This window comes from Podarcis tiliguerta (assembly GCF_965153285.1).
Source record: "Podarcis tiliguerta genome assembly, chromosome: 5".
Lineage (NCBI taxonomy): Eukaryota > Metazoa > Chordata > Lepidosauria > Squamata > Lacertidae > Podarcis > Podarcis tiliguerta.
The window spans coordinates 69,249,943-69,274,510 of NC_139538.1; the positions used below are offsets into that span (position 1 = coordinate 69,249,943).

Below are 24,568 nucleotides of genomic sequence, written 5' to 3' on the forward strand. Positions count from 1 at the left end.
GAGTGGGAAGGTGAATTCTGCCTCTGAAGTTGCACCTTTTAGCTATCACAGCTGATAGGTCTCATTACAAGCTGTTTTCCATGAATTTAATTTTTATAAAAAGACAATTCAGTGGGGGTTTTTTGAAAAATGAGGTGCAAAGTAAGAGGAGAAAGCTTCTGGAATAGTCCAGAAGCTTTTCTCAACAGTGTTTGCCTGCTTGTTTGCTATTGGGGTACTGTGCAATGCTCAGAAGGTCTGGGTTCACGGGGCTTTTACCAGTAGCCTACGTCCCATATTCTTCCTTCAGGGTCCCTGGAGAGCAATACATGAAGGACCAAGAGATTGACTACAGCACCTGGGGTTTCTGGGAGAATGAGCTGGCCCTCTTCTGCTTGACATGCATCTTCCTCTTTTTAGCTTACATGCAGCTCTTGAGAGTAAACCGTTGGAAATAGACTACTGCATTAATGAGCCATTAGGAGAACAGCTACCCTGCTGGAGTCTCTCCTCTATCTTATGAAATTAGGACTTTTTTTTAAAATTGGCGATAGCCTGCCAAATTAAGATGTTTTTACGCTCCTCTTGAAGAGTAAGAGAGCAGGAATGTACCTCCTCTTTGTACATTTTTTTAAAATAAAAATTTTAAAGTGCCACGCTGCTGTCAATGTGACCTGTTGATTGAAAAACCATTCAGTGGTACTAAAAAATGCATGTCTTGGTTTGCATTTTGTTCGGTTATGAAGTTAAAAAAAGTCTTCCTTTTTCTTTTTTTACAAAATCATTAAATTTATTTTCTATATAAAGAATTGCATCTCTGTACACGCCAGAATTCCAGTCAACAGGCAGGAAAAATACAGTACATCACAATACATACAGGACTCAAATTAATCAGGGATACCAAATATCATACAAAAATATATAAATTAGGAAATTAAATTGGCATCAAAGCAAGCTGCCATTATCTGACTTAATCCAGATAGTGGTTTATAGTAGAAAGGCACAAAAGATTAATCAAGGCCTCCAGAGTGCTTTCCCTAACCCATAAGAAGCAGCATCAAAACATGATTGCACAGTATTTTAAACGTTCCAATTTGGACAGGTAAGTATTACTTACACAGGCTTCCACCCAAAACTGAACATGCCCACAAAATAGTATGATCGGCAGTTGCCGTGAATAAATCTGCCTAGTGGTAGGACACAAGTCTTTAAAAGAACCTACACGAAACTTTCAAGTTTTTAAAAAGCCTGAATTCAGTCAGCTAATAAAAAACAAAGTAGCAAATATCCTTTGGAAAAATATAGGAAATGGCTACTTCAAGCTAACCATCGTTCTGAGGTGGGAAAGTCACCAAAAGATCCTTTTAGATTGTGGCCCCTGCATTGGTAATCTTACCATGTTCTGAAAATGACTAGAAAAATAGAAAGAAATAAAGATGATTTTATGTTGTTAGCGACATCCTTGCATAGGGAACGTAAACAGCCCTTGTACATAGTCAGTTTGGCTACAATAATTATTGTATTAATTTTCACAACCATTTCCCTCCCAGATTAGCTATACTGTTTACCGTAAAGCAGGAAACTGGCTAGATTTTTAGATGCCACAAGAGACAACACATTTCAAGCTCAAAGCCAGTGAAACTGTAAAGAACGCTCAGAGCAAAAAATTAATTAATCAAGGTCTGGAAAGAATTGGGAGGTTTGTTTCCTAAGGACTATTGTTTGCAAATCACATTAAGTTCTGACTACAGTCAAGGCACAATGCAAAGGGATGTTAGTCATTTGTCTTTCTTAAAGGAATACCTGGGGATCACTCAGGATAACACATACAGCACCCAGCGCTAGTAAATTCAATGTCCGCCTTCCGTCTCCCTCCATCAAGCAGAGTCTCGTTAAGCTTGTGTTCTGCAATTATATCTTCTACTCGGGTGATGTAAAGCAAAGACAGCAAAACCCCAAGGAACTGCAAAATAAAGTGATGAGGATGATCAGAATAGCACCATTCACTAACAGTTTACAATTCCTGCTCATTTGGGGGAAACAATTCTCATTTTAAAGTTTGTACTCAGATAGATATCAAAGGACACACGTTGAGATTCCTGAACTGCAGGGGGTTGGACTAGATGGCCCTCAAGGTCCCTTCTGATTCTATAACAACTATGCTTCTATAACGTGCACCTAGCAACAAGTGTGGATAACCTAGGCATATTAAAATTTGGCACTTGTCCTCTTAAAAACCTTCAGAAAAGGCTGGTGTGGACCCATAACTCTAAATGTGCTGAAATTTGCACTTTGGTGCACTTCACACATGATTTGCACAGTGCCCAAAGTACTAAAAACATGAGAAATGGATCTCGGACTATTGCTGCTTGAGCTAAGGAATTTCACACAGAAAAACAAAGTGTTTTCGGAAAAGCAAGACTTGACAGCAATGAATCGCTACACCATCCAAAGGATGGATGCTTGAATATAATCCCCCAGGAAGTCAATCACTGAGATTCTTGACAAAGGTTAGACAAGAGCAAGCCTTCCCCAAACCAAAATGGAACAACTTTGAAGGAAGCCAAGGCATTTCCCAAAAGGTCAAAAACAGCCTGACATTTTCCAAGCTACTTTGAGAAATCCCCCTCCCTCCTAGCCACTCCGATCCTCAAAACATTATTGGTGCCAGGATCACAATCCTCCTAAGCCCTCCTCCCCTCCTCTTTAATTTAGACTTCTTTGATGGCACAGAGGAAGTGGGAGTAGTGCTACAAATGCCACGAGAAGAGAAAGCAGAGAGATTGGGGTTGCTTTCAGAAGACATGCCAAAGCAAGCATTACTCTATACTTCCCAGCGCATCTTCTCATCACTTTAAAAGTCTGGTTCTGGGGGAAGCAAGTTTGTTGCACAAAACCTCCCAATCAACTGCAGTTGTACAACCCAAATTACTCGTTTGAGTATTTTCAGGTGGGATTCAATCGCAGTCTGGAATCCCCCTGGATTTCTCCCTTCCCTCTCTGGCGTGCTGCTAGCATGCCATGGGGAAAAGCCCCGAAATCTCATGGGAGTTATACTTTCTCAGAGGACATATGCAATAGCATTTTGGTAAGAAAGGAGAGGGAAACAGGAGGGCTTGTAAACCCTTTCCCTCCCAATTTGTTTAAATGAGGTAATGTTTGTGTAACATATATAGTTTGATGTGCAATGGTTGCCATTTCTACAAATATTTTGTTCGGAAATGCTAATTCAACAAGACACGATCACCCTTGCCAACTGCAATCTTTCAACATATCGTACCATTTATATTAGTTATCCTTGCCAGGGCTACTTATTTCCAAGACCAGCAGCATCGGAATCATCCAGGCAGTCATCAGAATCATTAACACCAAGGCTGGTCAACGGACAGCCTGATTGCCCAATCTGGTTCATGAAGCAATTTAGTCAGTTGTAAAAATGTTTTCCATGGTATCATTCATAAAGGATTTTCAAAAGTTCTAAGAGCAAAATATAATTTTATATATATAATATATATATATATATATATATATATATATATATATATATATGTATGTCTTTTAAATATATGCCCAAGCACTTAAGTTTCACAGGTCTTACTGCTTGTCTTTACGGACCACACTGAAAGGGGTCCAGCTCTACTGCAAACTGACCAATGAATAACAGAGAAGTTTGCCATCTTCTCTGACAGCCCAAAACACATATAGGAAACAACTGACCCCATGCCACGCATCAAAGCTGCAAACTGTGGCTCACAAACCAACAAGGAAGGAAGGAGCCAAGGCCTTGTCCTGAATATTTCCTTTTAGAGTCTTGCCAGACTTACCTGTGGCAGCAATATACCAAGCAGAATGCCAGCCATGATGGCATAGTTGTCCAAAAACCAAATCAGTACAGCGCTTGTGCATCCTCTGACATAGATCACGTGTTGAACACTCAGGCGCTGTAAAGTAACAACAGAGACTTTTAAATAACCAGCCTGGTTTGTCTACTGAGACAATATGTGCCATGTATTCAATGCTAACAGCCCCATTGAATTTCACACAAAGTGAAGTTCCCAGTTTACTGCTGGGATCTCAGTGGGTTTTACGTGGCAGGTTGAAAATGTCTACTCCATATACTGCGCCTCCCCAGATACTAGGACTGAGATCGTCTGAGTGGGTGTTGCTTCCAATTCCCTCTTTGTCAAAGTCCAGACTAATGCCAAAGAGCAGGGATTTTTCTGCAGCGCCTCTCAAAAGAGACTGCCCCCCCCCCAGCCAGGGCAGTTTACTGCTGATGATTTGTTTATAAGATGACACTGGTTGCGTTATGATTTAATTGGATTTTTAAAATGATTTTTTATATAACGTTAGGTGCCCTGAGAGATCCCTAGAGACTTGTTCGAAAAAGTACATATTTTTTAATAAATTACTTTTGAGTTCAAGCTGCCATTCCAGTTCCATTGGTTACATCTTATCCCAATCTTAAGCTGCAAAGGGATGGGAGAGATGGCAAGCAATTCATTCCTATTTTCAGGCCAACATTACCAGACCAACAACCTGAGACATAGGTCTGTGTTTAAGTCAGTTGTTGGCACTAGTGGGAGCCAACACAACTAGTCTCTCCCTAGCCCAATGGCACTGTCCCCCGAGTGACCCCTACCTCAGATTTGCTTGGGTCAGGAGAACCCCCAAAACAGGGGAGGAAAAGGGGAGAATGGTTTCATCTGGCAAGCGGAAAGCACACTGCAAATGCAACAGCCGCCTTAGCAGAGCATTTCATTCCGCCTAAAATGCTTTCTTGCATTGCAAGAAACTTCAATAACAGACTGGTATTTCTGTGCCAGCTGTTACTCACATGCTAGGTCTAAAGAACAGCCAATTCATCTTGCTCCCCGCATCCATGTTTTGTTCCATTGAAGTCAGCAGTAACCTCACTGCAGAATTATCCACAATCAAAGAAAATGTGTTTATTTAAACCCTGTTGCTTGGGCATTTACTCAGAAGTAGATCTGTTTACCTCAGCCTTAAACAGCAGGTTGTGGTGTGCCCACAAACAGATCTATTTGTGATGAAGATAACTGGAGCCTTACAAATCATACACATACTCTTCTTGGCATGTGTAGGTTGCAAAGGCATAAAAAACAGCACAGGAACAAAAAAGATATGGAGAGTTTTCCTTTTCTGGGTCTGCAACAGAAATGCTTGATGGTGCAGACACAAGACTGCAAGTTGTACCCTCAAACAGTAGATCATTTCAAATGGCTTAAAGCTAACTGTATATGGGGGGGAAATATATGTTCCTACCTCTTCATTCATAGTTTTATATCCACACATGGTATTGATAACTGCTGTCTGGGGAAAAAAACATATTTCACAATATGAGTATAGTGCAACATGAATATATTTATATAGCTTATTTTCAATTTTTGGATAATGCAAACTATGAAATAATCAGTATATATTTGGATGTCTTCATTTTACCAGGCCTGAAACAGTACAGTGAGTAAACTGGAAAACAACAGTGACTGTAAGCATTAAAAGCCCCTGCTACGCTTCTTGTGGAAAGTATTTTCAATGCTATTTGGAAGGTACTTTCACATAAGTCTCAGGCGTGAGACTGAGCGTCGTGACAGATGTTCCACGCAAACAGAAGTGTCTCTTCTTCAACTGCAGCTGAGCCCAGCTCATGCCCAGCCAGTACAATTTCCACAAGTACTGCAAATGTACACAGAACACAGCTGAATACTGTGTACCACCAATTCTTGTCTTTCCCATCATGAGTCAAGTGGGTTGCCACCCTTTTGGGGTTTGTTCAAAGTGGCAACACACAAACACACACACGTATAAAGTATATTTAACTTGCCTCCTAAAGCAAAAATAATAATAATCACAAATTTCAAAGGAAGCCATAAAACTGCTCTAGAGTTTGGACATCAAAGCTGCAAGCCAGCTAGGATCTTCCACGGGCAGATCTCCTCCTTTCAGGATCTACCACACTGAACACCTGCAGAACTAGGCAAGAGGGTTGGAGGCAAAGTTATGCCTGTTCATTCGCAGGGCAGCAAAACAGCCTCCGCCATTCTGGCAATGGTAAGACTGTGTGCTCTTTAATCAGGGTCAGTCCGTCTGCAGAATCACTCTAAGCAATTACAGGATATGGGAGTAGCACATAGGGCTGCCAACTTTTCATTTTAAGATCCTTGGCTCTGTTCTGCTAAGATGTGGGAGGAGGCCACTGGACTGAGTCAGGTCATTCCTAATCCTGCCTTCCCATCAGGTGGGAGTTAGTCCTGTCAAGCTCTGATAGCCTGTGGAAGGAGAAATTGAGCAGACTGTGCCCAGGCATCCCCTCCTAGGCTCTATGAGCAGTGCCATGCCAGAGATGGCAGAACATAAACACGCTTGGACCCAAAAAAGTTCCTTGGCAAGCAAATTTGTGGGCTGCCCCCAAGCTTGGCTGTGATAGGAAGCCACCTGGGTATCAGTATCTGAATCTTATGTACTGCATGAAATTTGTCCAAAGATAGAGACGCTGCCCTCACATATTAACAGTACTTTTCCATGACCAGAGAGTAAATGACTAATTATTGCTCACATCTGTACATTTCCAGTGCAAAAGCCAAGTTGGTTTTGGAAACATGTCAAGCGGCTAAGATTTATTCATCTTGATTTATTTTTTAAAGACTGCCGGTGTGGCATCCTCCAGACAAATGAGTGCTAACAAGACGGTGCTGCAAGATTTCAAGGACTGTTCTGTGATATACGTGGTAACATGTTCTCTTATAACCTAAAAAGGGCAATACTATTTATAGGAACATTACTGGTTTCATTTGGCAATAATGAAAAAAGAGATGCAAAAATATTTTGCTAAACAACGTTCTATTATCACCCTCTCTGTCACAAAATCTCAATGGAGCGTCAATTTTTAATTCATCCAAATGTTGTTGAGCTTTTTATTCTATCATACTGATATGATGTTATTACTAGGCTTTATTTGGAAACATTTCTTAATGGTTATTTTTAATTGGTCAGGAAAAGGTGACATGGTATAATTAATCTTTAATTCCACAAACAGCCTAGAAGAAAACGGATATAATTCTTCATTTGCTTCAAAAAATATTAGGGGGGGGGGGAATCCAGTACTTAAAATATCTGTAGAAAACCAACACAAATAAACCAATTTATTTTAAAAAGGATTCCTAGAACTTTTCCTTTTGGGAAATTGTACTGAAAGAGCCTGTTATCCTTACCAAGGTTGTTTCTGGGTGATCTGCTTTTGTGTGGAAAATGTACACTTGCTTACCATTTGTTACACATAGTCTAAGTGTGCACAGATCATATCAAGCAAGATGACGAACCCTTCCGTGTACAGATCTCCATTCTTGGTGGCAATTTTAGCTTGCCAGACTGATTTTCTTTCATAGGAAAAAAAATCATTTGGTGAAATGTGAGGAACCAACAGGTAACTGCAAAATTAATCCGGAATAATAAATAACTTTTACCTTGTTTGTGACACAACAAGAGTAAGGAACTCCACAAGCTAGTGGTCCTGGGGCACTGCAGTCATGGTACTGGTTTTCTGACCAGTCTTTAAAATCTTCACCACCACAGCACTTGAACTTTGAAGAGGGGGGGAAAAGGTGTTACACAAAGACAAATCCTTGTTGCAGAAATTTAGAACCTTATTATCAGTAAGAATAAAACCTTGTGATTATTATAGAGGCTTCATGTCCTAATTTCTCATTATTATTATTATTATTATTATTATTAGCATGTGTGGAGGTGCCTAACATTATTTACAAATCACCAATTTAAACAGATGGAACACAAAACCACCAAAATGTATATTGTTTGCAGCTCTATTCTGGGGCAGGAAGAGCCTGTAAAGAACTCTGTGTGGAAGTCTCAAGGCCTGATCCTACCAGATTCCAAAGCAATCCCAGATTCCAAAGCAATCCCTATTCACTTTAGAACCCCAAATTATAGGTATAAGGGAGCCTTCCCAAACCTGGTGCCCTGGCTGGACCTGATGTAAGTTAGTAGTCCTGAATAGTTCTGAATACTGTGTAATTTATTTGTGTGTGTGTGTGTTTAATTTAATGGCTAAAATATCATGAAATCCCCATACATTTTGAACGTAGCATCTTCCTTCAGGCAAAACAGCCACAGCCAAAAGCGGAGATCTGCTGATGACTACACTCCTGAAGGTCAAACTCAAAAAACATTTGGATTGTGATGCGCTATTTACAATAAGCATCATAAAATGATTGATTAAACTTTCCTTTGCATCATTTGTGACCTTCAGCTTCTATTTGCCGCATCAAAATTTTCTCAGCTTTGACTACGCACCACAGAATCGTCCCAGATTTTATGAGTATCATTACAGAGTAAAAGAGAATAGCTAATGTAATTTCATTTATAAAACAAGAACTAGAAAACTAAACACTGTTAATCAATCATTAACGCATTAACTAAACATCTCATTAAACAAGAATAAACCAGATACTTACGAGAACTTTAAAACTTTGTGTATACATTTAACAAAAGGGCGACTTGGAAAGCTATGAATTAGTACACGCCTAAAACAATTTGTTCCTGACCTTTTTTTTGAAAGAAGGCTGTCCCCTTTAAAAAAATATCTTATAAGGAACACAATTCACCACGATGGTCTTCTGAGCAAGCCTCATTAAAATGAGCATTTATGTTTATGCACACTTCCCTTCATTTCAATTTAGTTTGCCCAAAAGAACCTCTCTTCTGGCTTGTGTCCAAAATCTTCACCATAAAGTCAAAGTTGTCTTTTAAATGTTGGGAGTTTTCCTCTATATACACATGCTGTTCTCTGTATGTTAAAAAATATCCAACTTTTCCGTTTCATTTAACATCTCTGTAGCTCAAGGCAAAAGCAACCCAGTAAGTATTTCAACACAAACCAATGAGTCGATTAAGCATGCTATGGCATAAGACGCAGCCGTGGTTCAAAACAATTTCTAACTCTCAATGGCCTATTTCCCTCAGCAAGGGTTTCAGGTTCCGACAAACACCTTAGTGCCTGAAAAATGTTTGTATGGAAACTAAATCATAAAAATTGTAAGCAATTAACAGAGCCATCCAAACCCCCAGCTCACCATGATGGAGGGGTCTGAATGGAGGAGAGATGCCCCTGCCCAGCTCTGCCAGCCTCCACCAGTGGGGGGGGGGGTCCACTGTCAGCAAGGAAGCCACCCCAGCACTGAGCACCCCAACACATCCACCTGAACAGCAAATAGCTGGAAGCTACTGCTATATTGTAGCACATGGGATCAATGAATAGCCTACTACTGTTTGATTAATTTGACATCCAAAAACCAACCTCCTTTTGAACAAAATCCATTATGTTTTTGAAGTCCAAGTCGTCGTAGTAATTCACAATCCCTCTTCGGATGTTCTCATTTACAAAGTCAATTGTCTAAAGGGAAAAACAACTAAATAAGATCAAGCACACATAATTTGAAAAGAAAAAAGTATAAGCATGCACTCATACCATCTATAACCGGCAACAAGTTTTAACAAGTCTATTCAGCAGTGGGGCTGAGAATGATTGTAATGCCTTTTAGACTCTTAGTTCTGATAAGCTGCTAGAAAAGGAAATGAAAGAGAAATTTTTAACATGCTGTAAGTTCTCACACTTCCTTTGGTATCTTAGAAAGATGATGATGATACCTACAATTTAATGTAAGAATCAAAGGCAGATTACGGGTCAAGAATGTGTAACTGATTGACAGCCCTAAAAATAAGCAATATGCAAGAACTAGTCTGGTATTAGGCCCTGTCAATATATAAAATTGTAGGAAAACAAGAACCTACTCCTGCAAATGTTTGCTTATGGTTTAATAGTTGTTTTCATGCAATAAATGTGAAACATCTTACTTAGACCACTATGTAGGATCCACCGAACTAACTTAATGAAAAAGTGGCTTTGTTAAAGGATTTTTGCATTTTCCCAGCATACCAACGGGAGTATTTTGCCAATGGGAAAATGTGATTTTTCCTCTCATTCACATTGCTGCGTGGAATATGGTTATTAACTGTTGGACAATGCCTGCGATGTATCATAAGTAACAAATAATACATCCTTCCAATGTCCATTTTGTAGCATTTGGATTTTTTTCTTTATTTTTACTGCTTTAGAAGATAAAAACTCTCCCACTATACCATTCCAGCCTGGAGATTGTAATCTCTCCCTTCAACAAGTGGTGGGTACCAGAAAGCTCTCCTCTACTCCAATTTGTCCACACACACAAAATTATTTGAAGATTGCATACGCCCCTATCATAGGCACTATCTCCCCGGGGTCCTGCATGCCCAAGCACCCAGAAAATTTCCCATATAGGGGCTGGGCACCCGCAAAATGCAGGAGATGGCACGCAGGCTCCACACCGCATGGAAAGAGCACCGAGTTCTGACGGGGGGTGGGAGAGAGAGTGTGTTGAGTTAGGGGGTGAAAGAGTGTAGAGTTGGGTTGGAAGAGAGCACAGAGTTCAGACAGGGTGGGTGGGAGAAAGAGCAGGGAGATCAAGCATGGGGTGGAAGAGAGAGCGTGGAGTTGGAGAGAGAGAGAGTGAGTTCTGGCAGGAGGGGTCCAGTTGCCGTGCAGCTGGAGCTTGTGTCCTCCCCCGCGCTATGATGTCATGACACCACAGCGTGCATCATGATGTCATGGCATGTGCATCATAATGTCACAGTGTGGGCAGGGGGCAAGTCATGCTGGGCACCCACAGTGTGGGGCCCAAATCAGCACCGTTGTCCCCAACATCTAATGCTGGAATATAAAATGGTTCTTTAAAACAAACCAGAAAATACCTATCTCCCACATGAGTATCATTCTAATAGCAGGATACATGGCTAAGTTCTTCCCAAAAAAAAAAATCAACTTGTGAGGCCCACAATCTCTATCTGCTCAGGCTGAATCCTGTCTCCATTGGTGCACCATTCTTTTTCAAATAGATACAATATTCAGTTTGAATGGTGGGAAAATGCAATATTCACACTACAGAAATACTACTTTGAGGAAAGGCATCTGAAGGTACAACATCATAACTGAAAATTTATTATGTGTGTGAGGGGGTCCCTATTATCTCAAACTTTTATTCATTTCACTTTTATTAGCAAGCAATCAGTTTCCCTGAGTTAGACCTTCAAGGTAGACAAGCCTTTGCAAATCAGAGGACTTGTACGTCAACTTTAGAGACAAAACAGGCTTGTCAGGCCAGCTTGTGCTGCAAGAGGAAACACCAAGCTCCACGCTTCTCCAAAACACTAATGGCTCAGAATTGCTTACTAGCACTTGGAACAGGCTGACCGAAACCTACCTGTACAATGAGAAGCTTGGGGGAAGGAAGTAATTTACATCTCCTCCCTTTGGGCCTAGCCAGAATGAGTGTATGCCTCATTATTACAGGTTAAGAAGGGACATTACAGTTCTGCGGGCAGGAATTTCTATGCCTGGGCAGCCTCTCAAGTCTTTATCCATGCCTTGAGGAACTGATGCCCAGGCAAGTTAAAAAAAGTTGTGGATTTTTAAGGAAGCTACTGCTGAAATTCCAAGTTCTCACTACGCAGAATGAATTGCTCTGGCTCTTTGCAAAAAACCTGCTGTCCAATTAACAAGTCTGCTCTATCCCTCTCACTTTGAGACTCGAGTTGGATTCTCCCACGTGGTCAATCAGTTTCTCTTGGTTTTTTTTTGGGGGGGAGCTATATTCCACACCCCAGAATCAGTTATGATATTCCTGCCCCTCACTGGGTCAGTGGGGTCCATCTGCCAGTGCCGAGAGCTATTTTCAAGCTGTTGTGTGCAAGTGGGTGGACACAAACAAGCAGAAACCGATCTCCTCTGAAGCATTCTGTGCAGGCTGATTAAGAAAATTAAAACAACAGTTGACTGGTACCATGAGGCATTTTTAGACAGGGGACAACCACAAGTTATCACCCAAAGCAAGAAGCTTTAGGGGTGCTGCTGAGTGCTCTCTGGACTAGAGCTGTATGCCTGGATGAAAGCTTCTGAACACTGGGGCTTGAGGCACATAGACAGCTCATGATTCACCTAGCAAGGAGGGATGTTTATGCCAATCTTTAGCTGGGGGGCCACAGAATGTGAGAAGCGAGGTTGCCCTCCAACACCTGAGCTAACTTCCTCTGCTCACATTTGTTTGATTTGGCTATTATTCCGCAGTTCTTCTGATTGGTATATTTTAACATATACAACCTTTTCACCAATTTACTGTGTTTGAAGTCTTTTCCCAAGGCATGGGAGCAATGTGATACATGTCTTCTAAGAAGAAAGTAGGCCCTCCTGGCTTCAGTGGGACTTACTCCCAGGTGAGTGTGTGCAGGATTACAGCCTAAATGTCCTGTATCGTGTTAGGCCACAGGCAGAGCGCCAGTGTGAAGCTGCAGTGGTACCATGCTGCCTCATTTGCAAATCTCCGAACAAGGTAATCTGACATCTTGAAAATGTTATTGCATTTCTCCATACTGAAAAGAAACTTCACATAACATAATCTAAGCAATAATGTATTGAGTGATATTTGATGCCTATATACTGTGCTTGTATCCAGGCTGCACAGAGGCAAGTTGTCTCATTCTATCGTATTTATGCTACTGCACACATGCAAGGCCAGCAGGCAGGTTAGAAGCTTCAGAGGGGTAGCGGACTGCCAAAGACAACTTGTCGATCCTTATCTTCTTAAAGCACTATGAAGTTATATTCTGGCAACCCTCAAAGCTATTCCCAGTTTATGACAAAATGTTAGAATTGCCAACCAGTTACAGAATTTTTAGTTGATTAGCTACCAGGCTTTTAGCCTCTGTTAAACATTATTTTGCCAATACTCAATTATGGGTGTCTTTTGAAAATACTGAAGGAAGTGCAAGGCATCATATACATATTTCCTTCTTTTTGGAAGGAAAGACCATCTTTCTTTCTTTCTTTCTTTCTTTCTTTCTTTCTTTCTTTCTTTCATTTCCTACTACAGTAACACACAAGAGTCTTTATAGCCTGAAAAATTCAACCAATTGGCCCTTAACAGGAACTTCCCTTTTGCTGCTGTCAAAGTCTCCTCTGGAAGACAGAAAGGCGAGCCCATTGTGAACCATCTAGCCTGGTGATGAGCAGCCCCCAACCCCCTCTCAAATGTATTTAGACCAGTGTGGGCTCTTGGAGTGCTGCAAGAGCAGCACTTGAAGTGTGTTATTAGCTTCATTCATACAAATTGTTTAAGTCTAACTGTTGAAGTCTAATTGTTTCTTTGTAATACTGAATTTATCCAATTCTGGTTGAAAAGGTTTTGCCTTACTTGAGTTCACTGACATTGATATTTGGTTACAAACTGGATTTTTCCCAAATGTTGTATTTTTGATAACTTAATGAGTTGCTTTGGGCACAGCTGACTACGGAAAAACAACATACATACAAATAAACTAAACTCACAGTCTACTGAACATATAATGTGGTATTAGGCACTGAATCTAACTTCCTAAGAATCTCATATTTCATTTTTTTTAATGGTAATAGTTTTGGCCTTTTAAGGTAACAAACATACAGTTTGAACTGTGGAAAACACCTGCTGAAAAGCCAGAAGGATAAAAAGAGCTTGTATAGCTGGCAAGAGTGAATATTGCAGAATAAATTATGCAAAGTAAGAGAAATTATGGAAATTTGCATGATTTCTGTAAGTTACGTAGTAGCTTAGGGCACAGAATCAGGAGTGCCAGAATGCAATTTTATTTATTTATTACAGTAGTGTTTGCATAGCCCTGATTTTGTTCCAATCTTGCCACTCAAATACATGATCTTCTGTGACTCGTCCATAATACCGTATTTTTCCGTGTATAATACTAGGTTTTCCCCCTTAAAAATAATGTCCAAAATTTGGGTGCGTCTTATACATGGATAGATTTCCCCCATTTTCTTAAATCGGAGTCCCCAAAGTTGGGGGCGTCTTATAGACAGAAAAATAGGGTAATCAGTAATTTTGCTTTGGGACAAGAGAGTAATGGTTCCATTTTTCCATAACAAATGGGGATAAGTTTTTTTAACTAGGCATTTTCTTGAATATTTCAGTTTTCTTACCTGATTCCTGAACATTAAGGCCATAACTCCACCAATTAATTCAATGAGCAAACAAATACCCAAGATGTACATGAACTGCAAAAGAATTTCAAAAATATTACATTAACATACAAAATCTAAAATCTTCAGCACTGAAATCATGACTCACCACTTCCAGTGAAATTAAGCAACTTTTAGAACTGCTGTAGATGAGGCAGTGCCACTGGAGCACTTGCCACTGCTACTCTGCAGAGACCCATGTGCCTCGGGGGGTGATCTTGCCTCTCAACTACTAAGGATGAGCAGCAGGCGGCAGCAGCAGCACAGGAGATGAAGGCAGACCTGTGGCACCACGGTCAGGTCCCCAAGCCGCCTTCATCCTCCTCTCTTGAGTTCTGTGCAGCACTCATGTTTTAGATTCTATTACGCAATGGACCGAAGACCTTAATGCCCTTGCTACATTTGAACATATTTTTTACAAACAAAATCCTTTTTTTTTTTTTTTTTTTTTTGGATACCTGTTCAGTCATTTGAATATAGTTAAGTTTACTGAGTGGTTAATGTGAGGGGTGTTATTTTTCTTTCTCACTAGAAGGGAAACACAAATCATCGCAATCTGGCAAACAGGGGAGGGGCCTTCTCCCTGTTACATTTGGTCATCAAGGAGACACTTGTGGCATCGGGCCACTGCAGCCAGCACCATGCAAGCACATAGTTGCTAGGCGCCAAAGTACAGAACAGCTATTTGATTTGCCCATCTTAATGTTTCACTTCAAAACTTAGTTCCCTTTATTTAGGCAGATGCTTTCTGTGTGACCTCTCAGAGGTCAAAAGGGTCTCTCATCAGTTCTTTTTCTGTTGTTTTATCAGAAGACTGCACACAATATATTCACTTACGAAACTGTTTCCTAACTGATCTTCAGAGAACTTTCCCAGTTTCTTTCTTGAGGGGATCAATACATTTATTATTAAGCAGGTGGCAAGACTTCCGAATGTTGTAACGTCTCATAGGCCTGCTATGATTCTTAGTTCTGAGCTTGTCATTTTAAAATCATTGGCTTCATGGAGTCTGTGGTTTTGTATTTTATACTTTGCATTTTGTCTCCTTGGTCAGCTTACTCTAATAAACACCTGACTGAGTGTTGCAGAGCGAGTGGGCTGTTCTAATATTGTAATCATTAATTCACGTGCATACATGAGATTGGCAGTGGAACACCCCACCAGAGGCCAATACAGTGGTACCTCAGGTTACATACGCTTCAGGTTACATACGCTTCAGGTTACAGACTCCGCTAACCCAGAAATAATAATAATAATAAATAATAAATAATAATAATAATAATAATAATAATAATAATAATAATAACAACAATAATAATTTATTTGTACCCCGCCCATCTGGCTGGGTTTCCCCAGCCACTCTGGGCGGCTTCCATAGAAACAAAAAATACGGTAAAATATCACAGATTAAAAACTTCCCTGAACAAAGCTGCCTTAAGATGTCTTCTAAATGTCAGGTAGTTATTTATCGCTTTGACATCTGGTGGGAGGGCGTTCCACAGGGAGGGCGCCACTACCGAGAAGGCCCTCTGCCTGGTTCCCTGTAGCTTTGCTTCTCGCAATGAGGGAACCGCCAGAAGGCCCTCGGAGCTGGACCTCAGTGTCCGGGCAGAACGATGGGGGTGGAGACGCTCCTTCAGGTATACTTCCTCGGGTTAATATTACCTCGGGTTAATAACTTTGCTTCAGGATGAGAACAGAACTTGTGCAGCAGCGACATGGTGGCAGCAGGAGGCTTCAGGTTAAGAACAGACCTCCAGAACGAATTAAGTTCTTAACCCGAGGTACCACTGTAGTGTTAATGAATTCTTGCTGTTTACTTTTCATTCTCAACATTGCTCTAAATTTAATTTGCATATTGATTGTTTTACTATTGTAAATTCAGGCATATTGACTGTATTACTGTTGATGTGAAAATGTCGATCACTGGTTCTACCCCAAAAGGAATCATGGTGCAACTTTAGATCAAAGGGCTCTTTTCATTAATAAATACGTTATATAAAAATATGACACATTAAAAAAACACCATGTAGATGGACAAAGTTCAAGCATGCATGCTGTGAAAGAAACCTGCTCTGCTAACCTGGAGGCAGTAAATCAATGGACTTCAGTTTAAATAATAAGTAAATACATTTTGTGAATGAAAATATTTTATCCTGACTCCGCTTTTAACATCAAGCTATATAAACACGTTAAATATTTGTTAAATATAAAAACAGTTTATATGCCTGAATTTACATTGCATTTTTCTTACATAAATCTTACTTTTGTTTAAGCAGGCTCTTTCAGTTGCACCCACATTTTCTCTAAAACCATGATTAAGTGCCACTAAAGTAAAGCGTTTGCCTTTGACAACTTCGTTTACACTGGTTATATTAGAATCCATCTTGCACTTTCCTTTCTCTCTGCCATTTATCCAAAGAAGGAAGTTATTAGCTAAGCTGTCTTAAAGCTGTTTACAGAATAGAGATCAAAATAAGTTTTATAAACATCAAGTTCAGGTTACAAGTAGACTCCTACTTATATAAAAGTACTTACAGCTTGAAGAAGGCATAAGTTGTCCCTTAAGGAAGCCAACACACCCACGAAGGAAACGAGGAACATTATAATACCTAGGAGTATTAGAAGAATGGCTGGAGCTAAAAAGGCACTTTCAAGGGTTTTATATTTCTGTCTTTCAACTTCTGCATAAATGCCAACGGCTAAGACAAACCCTCCTAGCAACTGTAACAGAAAGAAAGAGAAAAAGTGTTTGTTATTGTTGTTTTCCAAACAAAACCAATGGCTGTATTTTAAACTGACTTATTAAAAAGAGAAAATCAAATGACTGCTTATTTCACAAAAGTACAAACTAGCAGGAATCTTGAAAGGTGGAATTTATTAAAAAAACAAACAAACCAAAAACCCTTAAATCAGGTACAGCAAACTGGAAGCATCAAGCACACAGCATTATTTTGTCTGGTCCCTAAATCAGGGGCAGATTGTATTTCCAACAGGCCATATCACAACCAAAACATTATTGAACTGTTCTGTAGCCGAACTGATACCACTGTTAACATTTCCAGAAGACTAACCATGTTAAGTCCACTTCAGCCAAGAGTCTTGTGCCACTTTCATAAAAGATTCATACTAATAAAACAATATCATTTTATTAAAAGGATAATTGTGTTAATCTTTAAAGTGCCACAATACTCAATGTTTGTTTTTATTGATAATAGTGGTGCACAAGGTAGTCTTACACTCTGGTCTTAATGGCCTTATAGGGACACCCAAGCATACAGTAAGGTTGGTAGGACAATAGCTTTGTAAACAAGCATTTTGGTTTCCCTGCGAATGTCCCAGTCCTCAAACACTCTGCATTTCAACCGGGACAGGTGAACTAATGCCAGTGTACTGGAAGAAGCAAAGATCACCAGTGCCTAAGCAATGATTCTTCAACATCAACTTAGTTGGACTGGTCATGTTGTGTGGATGCCTGATTATTGTCTTCCAAAGCAACTACAGTGGTACCTCGGGTTACATACGCTTCAGGTTACATACACTTCAGGTTACAGACTCCACTAACCCAGAAATAGTACCTCGGGTTAATAACTTTGCTTCAGGATGAGAACAGAAATCGTGCTCCGGCGGCACGGCGGCAGCGGGAGGCCGCATTAGCTAAAGTGGTGCTTCAGGTTAAGAACAGTTTCAGGTTAAGAACGGACCTTCGGAACGAATTAAGTACTTACCCCGAGGTACCACTGTACGCTATTCTGAACTTAAAAATGGAAAGTGTAATGCTGCTGGTCAACAAAAGAGGTTTAAAGACTATTTAGATGCAATGGTTTGGTCCAGGGTAATATTTCTTCCGTTCTTGTTCTACCTGAATCAAGCTAACGAAAATGATGTTTAAAACTGTGTGTCTACTTATTTTCAGCAGCCTTCTTATCCAACATTTTAGAAGAGAGAAAATCAGTTTATCCTGCTACATGATCATCCACTGCAAATTGATTTTGATTTAATAAATATTAATACAGTATCTAAATTTGTCAGGACTGCAGCACACGGGGATGTTTAAGCCTTCTCTCCCCTCAACCATGATCTTGGTGGAAATATTCCTCACAGTGCTATTAGCTCTGGGGTGAAAGGTCCTGTCTCCATGTGGCCCGAGTGACCAATCCTGAATTGTATTTTTAGAGCTCCCATATCTCAACACACAGTTTCAAAATTTCTCCCATCAATAACCAAGAGAGCCGGAGAACTAAGGGGAAATCCTTTTTATATATATATAAAAAAGCAGTGCCAAAATATACTTCCAAGAAATATAAACCATTGCATTTATCAAAGTTAAAAATAAGCATAGCTTTAAAAAGGTCTCTTTTCCCTCAATAAAAATTCCTCTGAGGAAGAAAAACTGCCAAAGAAGGCAGTTTAAAATAAACTGAGAAAGAAGGAGTGATCCTCTCACCAATCTTTTATGACAAAAGTGTATTGGCTGGGAGAGGCCTCTCCATTTGAGGTTCTTAAGTCACTTCTTTCTAGAAAGGTCTGACTTTTGGTTGAAGCCTTCATCCATAATTAGGAATGTGTGCATCATTATACAAAGAAGTGCCAGCCTTCCTGGGCATATGTGAGCTGGTTAGAACCTAAGGCTTGACACTGTGACACTGAATGACCAGGGTGGAATCGTGTGTTGTGCAAAAGCAAAGCTTTTGACCAGAGAGAATAAGGAGGCATGTTTGGGCATTTCTCAGAATATGCAAACGCTGTATCTGTGGATGGGAGGCAGGGTGCACAAACAAGCCCCGCTTCAAAAGCCTCATGCACGTCATCCTGAGAAGCATCAGGGGTTCAAACATTTGTCCCTGCCCCCATCCACACTTAGGTACCATATTTGCACATTCAGAGAAATGCCCCTACATGTCTCTGCTGTATCTTGAAGGAAACAGCCTCCCAGTCATGGAGATGTAAGGTATGTAAAGGTAAAGGTAAAGGTACCCCTGCCCGTACGGGCCAGTCTTGACAGACTCTAGGGTTGTGCACCCATCTCACTCAAGAGGCCGGGGGCCAGCGCTGTCCGGAGACACTTCCGGGTCATGTGGCCAGCGTGACATCGCTGCTCTGGCGAGCCAGAGCCGCACACGGAAACGCCGTTTACCTTCCCGCTGGAGCGGTCCCTATTTATCTACTTGCACCCGGGGGTGCTTTCGAACTGCTAGGTTGGCAGGCACTGGGACCGAACAACGGGAGCGCACCCCGCCGCGGGGATTCGAACCGCCGACCTTTCGATCGGCAAGCCCTAGGCACTGAGGCTTTTACCCACAGCGCCACCCGCGTAAGGTATGAGGTAGCCCCAAATCTCATTTTGGGGTGCCAAGATGTTATGAAATTCAGTTCCTCATTTAGGCTGCTCATGCAGCTCTCTGTTGAACTGGGCACTAATAATAAGGAACTGGGAACTAGGGACCTACATCCTTGCCGCCTGGAATACAGATAACTTGAACTGTAAATAGGAAATCAGCTAGCGTCACACGAAAGTAAGGAATTTCCCCATAAGGATAAAGAACAGCATGAACCTTCAGTGGAATTTCAGTCGAGGAGCTATTAGCTGTGATGCCTAAATAGAGTGAAGAAAGTGAGTAATCCTTCAGATGATATCAGCCCGGGATCCTCTAAGACACCTTCTGAAGATCCAAACAGTTCCAGCTAAACTTGAGTCATCAAAAAATATAGCCCAAATATTTCTAAAATGATTTTTGGCATTATTAATAAAACAGATCGGTAAGTTCCATCCCCCAATGTAGGTAGAATTATGCTGATGAAAACTGGAATTATCCGGCAGTGATTCCTATAATTAATACACAGAAAGCTACAATGCATGCACAAAAACAATTATTAGGCCTCTACATTCACACTTTTAACTGGATCTTAAGTTTACAGTAGTTCCATGACCCCAACAACCTCTTCAACTCACTTCAGTGAAACAGAACAATATTTTGACAGAGCAACTGCTACCTAACCTTTCATCTCATTCAGCTTACTCACTGTTGAGGCAGCCATTATTGCCCAATGAAAGACTCTAACGATACCCACAAGACAAGTCTTGTTTTACTTTTCTTAAGAAGCCCAGGGGTCCACCAAAATATTTCATATTTACAAAGCAAGAGTTCATATCCAGAATGCAAGTCCTCTAAACAATGAAAGCACAACAAACGGGTGTGCACTCTTTTCTTAGGAGATCAAAATGCATTTAGTCAAGCATTTTTTGCAAGAAACCCAACAACACAACTTAAAGGAGGTAAGATCAGGGGTTGCTAACCTCTGAGCTACCACATGTGGTTGAACTCCAATGGCAAGCATGATGGGAGTTGGAGTGCAGCAACACCTGCAGGGACAAATGTTACCCACAACTGAACTAGGTTGTTCACCCAAAATTGGCCAATAGTTCACCAGCAGACCACAATCTACCCTCTTCCATCTATTTCCATCTACTAACCATAGTTTGCCATGATGTTAAACAGAATTTGAAACGTTGAAGATGGTTTGCAAACCACGATTCAGAGGTTAGCAAAATCATAAGGTGCCAATTTGGACATCACAGCAATGTGAGCTAGAAAAACCTCAGGAAGTGGAGGAGGGGAGGGGAAAAGAGCACCTGCAAACTCGCAATGTACTCCCAGCCACAAAATCATGGTTGGGCATTGTGTGTTAACTGAGCTACATGTTATGTGGTGTTGTGTATTGATTGAGCGATAGTCACAGATCTGAAGATGCAATAATGAACAAAGTAAGAGTCAGTTCAGACTTAATTATTCCTAGCTTCATAAACCATGAAGCCAAGAACGAGTGTCAAAACTTTATGCTTCTCTTTTCCCCTCCCATTGCAAGTCCTCTTCAGTGCAGATATCTTGGTTTGTTTAAACTAAAGCCCCTCTTTTCATCTTTAGCTTTAGGTTAATTCCTGGCCCTGGAATAATGTACTGATTAGTAAGCAAACATTAAGCCACAGTCTCTTGTTTCATCTAAACAGGGAACTCTAGTTTAAACAAACCAGGCTCTCCAGACCAAAGCCAGTGCAGAAGAAGAGAGAAATGTGTGTGTATCTAACACTCCGCATAAACTATTATTCATAGTAACAGGGAACATTATGTCCAGTCCAGATCCTCATGTGTTAATGGTTAATTAATCCAGTATAAGTATGAATACAATCCAAAATGACAGCTGAACTGTCTTTCAAACAGCATGAAAGCTTGGGGCTTTTACTGGAATAAGTCTTATTGGGAGCAATATTATTCAGTCAGTCAGTCATATTACATTGTTACTGTGTAATAAGTGTTTTACAAGGAACAAGCACACACAGATCCCTGTCCCAAGGTGTTTATATTTAACACAGCAAAGAGAGAAAAGGGAAGGGAAGGAAATGGTGGCAATTGTAAACAAAACAGTCTGTTTGAATTAGACCTGCAAGCTCTTATCAATTCATCCATGTGACTAATTCATTAAATATTTCCTTATAGGTTAAAATTTGCCTCCCTACTAATGTGGGGTGTGCCACAAGCAAAAATTGAGACTTTGAACTCAGAACTATGCAGGCCACATAAATGCATGGTTTTTATCTTCTTCTGCACTTCTTAACAAACCTGTGTGTTTGCAATGTTGGTTGCAGAATGATAGGTGTGTGACAACACAAAAAAACTGAGCATATGTACAATTTTCAGAGACTATTTCTATTTAAACAATTTTTACTGCAAAAAGAAAATGGAGGAGATGACAAGGAAATATGACCCTGCCTTTTCTAATAGCCACTGCTAGCATATGATCGCTTTAGAGAAAGGCAGCAGGTGTCACAAGCACTTTAATGCCTTTTTTTTCCTTCCTCGACTGAGTCAGGGCACTAGTTTGCCAAGTTAAAAGCCTACAGCTAAATTCACCGCACAAGTCAAGCTACAGCTATTCTGACCGCACCCCTGAAGGGTCTCCTCCGTTACATACTTTGAAATCGGCGTTATTTTAAACCACGGAATAGCCTCCCACTAACAAAATAATAAATAAATAAAAGCACGTGCTTATCGAGCGAGCTGTTTGCTTTCCCGTCACTGGGTGGGATTGGAAACCTTTGCAACTGGACGGACCGCCCCGGCGTGTTCGGAGGAGGAGGAGGAGGAGGCATGTGTGTGTAGTTTCTGTGCGCAACTCCCTAAACAACAACAACAAAACCCCCCTCATTCCCAAACGCTGAGCGTTTCCTGGTGCTTCTTTCCAGCAGCCTTACCCACATCGCACCACACCTGTTGCTAACAGGTCGCCCCGGTTCTGTGAGAAAAAAACACAAAAGGCAGCAGGAGGGCATCCCTGGGGCAACCCCGCGCGGGCACGGAGGGGCATTTCTTCTCTCTCCCCCCCCCCCCCATGGCAGCTCCTCGCTCGTCGCTCCGCTTTCCTTCTTTCTTGCCTGCCCCAGCTCGGCGGCTACACCCTACTACAAGGGAGCTGCTGCCGCCTGACGGAGGTCCGGCCCGCCCGCCCCTCGCACTCACCCAAAACACCGTGGAGTAGGTGATGAGCGTGAACTTGAGGCACAGGTAGTTGAAGCGCGCGCAGTAGCGGACCTGCTCCGAGTCTCCCGTCGACCGCGCCATCCTCCTCCCTCGGCCTGCTTCTGCCGCGGCCCGGGCGCCTCCCCTCCGCCGCCGCCGCGCTTCCTGCTCCTCCCGCCCGCCAGCCACCTGCCGAGCCCCAGGCCGCGAGCGACGGCGGCGGCGGCGCCTGCTCTGCTCTTCTCTGGAAGCGGCTCGCCTGCGCCAGATGGCGGGAGGAGCCTGCCTGTGTCCCCGAGGGCAGCCGGGAAGGGAGAGCCGGGAAAGTGGCGGCGCCCCGGCTTCCTGGAGCGGCAGCTAGTCGGAGACTGCGCCGCTTTCGCACCTCAAAACGAGCCGCAGCCCCGGGGATTTTTCGCGCCCTCGGAGAAGCTCCCGCTGCGCTTGTTTAAGCTCTGATTGAATTGCTTCAGGCTGCGCGTTCTCATCGAGCTCCAGCGTCTACACGTGTGTGTGTTTCTGACACTTGATTACTATGCTCCATTGCATCGGATGAAGCAGACGTTTAATTCACAAGCGCTGATGTCATAATAAATTTGTCTTTCACGTGCGGTGGCAGCCTTAACACAAGTACCCTTCTAGATATCGTTAGCTATCCCACTTACTTGGGAATAAGCCTCATTTGGCAGCCCTGTTTAGGGATGTTTTTAATGTTTGATGTTTTACCGTGCTATTAATATTTTGTTGGGAGCTGCCCAGAGTGACTGGGGAAATCCAGCCAGATGGGTGGGATAATAATAATAATAATAATTTCCGAATAAGCATGTGTGGGAATGTGCTGTAAAAGCCCCACCCCACTTGTCTTGTTGTTTTTTAAATAATATTAAAGTTTTCTTGGTTTACAAAGTTATGTGCAATGTCTCTTTTTTCAAGTTACATTTTCCATAGGTCAGTTTCATTTGTTGAGACATTAGGGTTACATTAGGAAGAAAAAAGAGGAGAACAGGTGGAGGGGCCCCCGCTTGTCTTGTTTACTGGAGAATTGGTGTGACTGTGATCAGTGGGCGTTCCTTCAAAGGTGCCACTCTGTCTCATGACAAACGCAATGGGCGGTTGTCAAGAATCAAATAAGCTGAAAACCATTCACACCAACAACAGAAAAAATGTTTCATTGTAGTACAGTGGTACCTCGGTTTAAGAACACCCCTGTTTACAAATGATTCAGTTTACAAACTCCGCAAAACCAGAGGTAGTGTCCCGGTTTGCAAACTTTACCTCGGTCTAAGAATGGAAGCCAGAACAGTGGAAGTGCACCAGCTGCGGGAGGCCTCACTAGGGAAAGCGTGTCTCAGTTTAAGAACTGTTTCAGTTTAAGAACAGACTTCCAGAACGGATTAAGTTCGTAAACCGAGGTACCACTGTATACAGATGTCCCGGTTTTGTTCCTAGCATTGTGAATCTAACGTTGGCATATTGGATGAAGATGCTATAGGACTCACAAAGTGAGTTCAAGCACTCTCCCAATGGCAAATAGCAAGAAAAAAATGTGAATTGTTTTGCTGTATTATTGAGCAAACATGAAGAGAATATGTGATTGATATTAAGCTAGCTGAGAAAAAGAAAGCAATGCCTCACTCTAAGCCCTACACAAGAAAGCTATTTTCTTGAGGAAGAATAGCTCTTTGACAACTGCTGAATTTGTTCTTGCCCACTTGCCAACAAGCAAGCGAATGAATGAAGGAATTGAGGAGAAATGATTTGCATTATAGAAGCTGTGAAATTTGAAAGTGTCTGATATTAAAACATTTCAATGGTTTTTCAGGTTTTCTTGCTTTCTGCAACAAGCATTCAATGTAATCTTACGCTTTGTCTTTGATAAAGCCCTGTGTTTTCTAATAAAAAAAGTAGATTTTGCTCTTAGTTATCTCTCTCTCTTATG

The 24,568-nt window shown here is 41.5% G+C and overlaps 2 protein-coding genes across 8 annotated transcripts in view; one reads left to right on the forward strand and one right to left on the reverse strand.

Moving 5' to 3' along the window:
• Positions 1-785, forward strand: part of LOC310677233 (broad substrate specificity ATP-binding cassette transporter ABCG2-like) — a 30,564-nt gene extending 29,779 nt beyond the window's left edge. For 4 of the 5 annotated variants that reach the window (XM_083439799.1, XM_083439798.1, XM_083439796.1 and 1 more), the window contains one exon: positions 290-785. In XM_083439799.1, coding sequence (XP_083295925.1) covers positions 290-437 — 148 coding nt within the window. In that variant the 3' untranslated portion in view covers positions 438-785. The remainder of the gene's footprint in view (positions 1-289) is intronic. The other variant, XM_083439800.1, reaches the window with a different exon arrangement.
• Positions 742-23,377, reverse strand: TSPAN15 (tetraspanin 15). Of its 3 annotated transcripts, XM_083439802.1 has the most exons (8): positions 22,630-23,367; positions 16,652-16,837; positions 14,075-14,149; positions 9,314-9,409; positions 7,464-7,580; positions 5,266-5,313; positions 3,804-3,920; positions 742-1,942 (listed from the first exon to the last, which is right to left on the reverse strand). In XM_083439802.1, the coding sequence occupies exons 1-8, from the start codon at positions 22,729-22,731 to the stop codon at positions 1,790-1,792; spliced, it is 894 nt and encodes a 297-aa protein (XP_083295928.1). In that variant the 5' UTR covers positions 22,732-23,367; the 3' UTR covers positions 742-1,789. The 3 variants fall into 3 exon arrangements, with proteins under 3 accessions (XP_083295928.1, XP_083295929.1, XP_083295930.1); XM_083439803.1 differs by lacking the exon at positions 5,266-5,313 and having other exon boundaries at positions 22,630-23,370; XM_083439804.1 differs by lacking the exons at positions 3,804-3,920; positions 5,266-5,313 and having other exon boundaries at positions 22,630-23,377.
• Between the last annotated feature and the right edge of the window lie 1,191 nt (positions 23,378-24,568).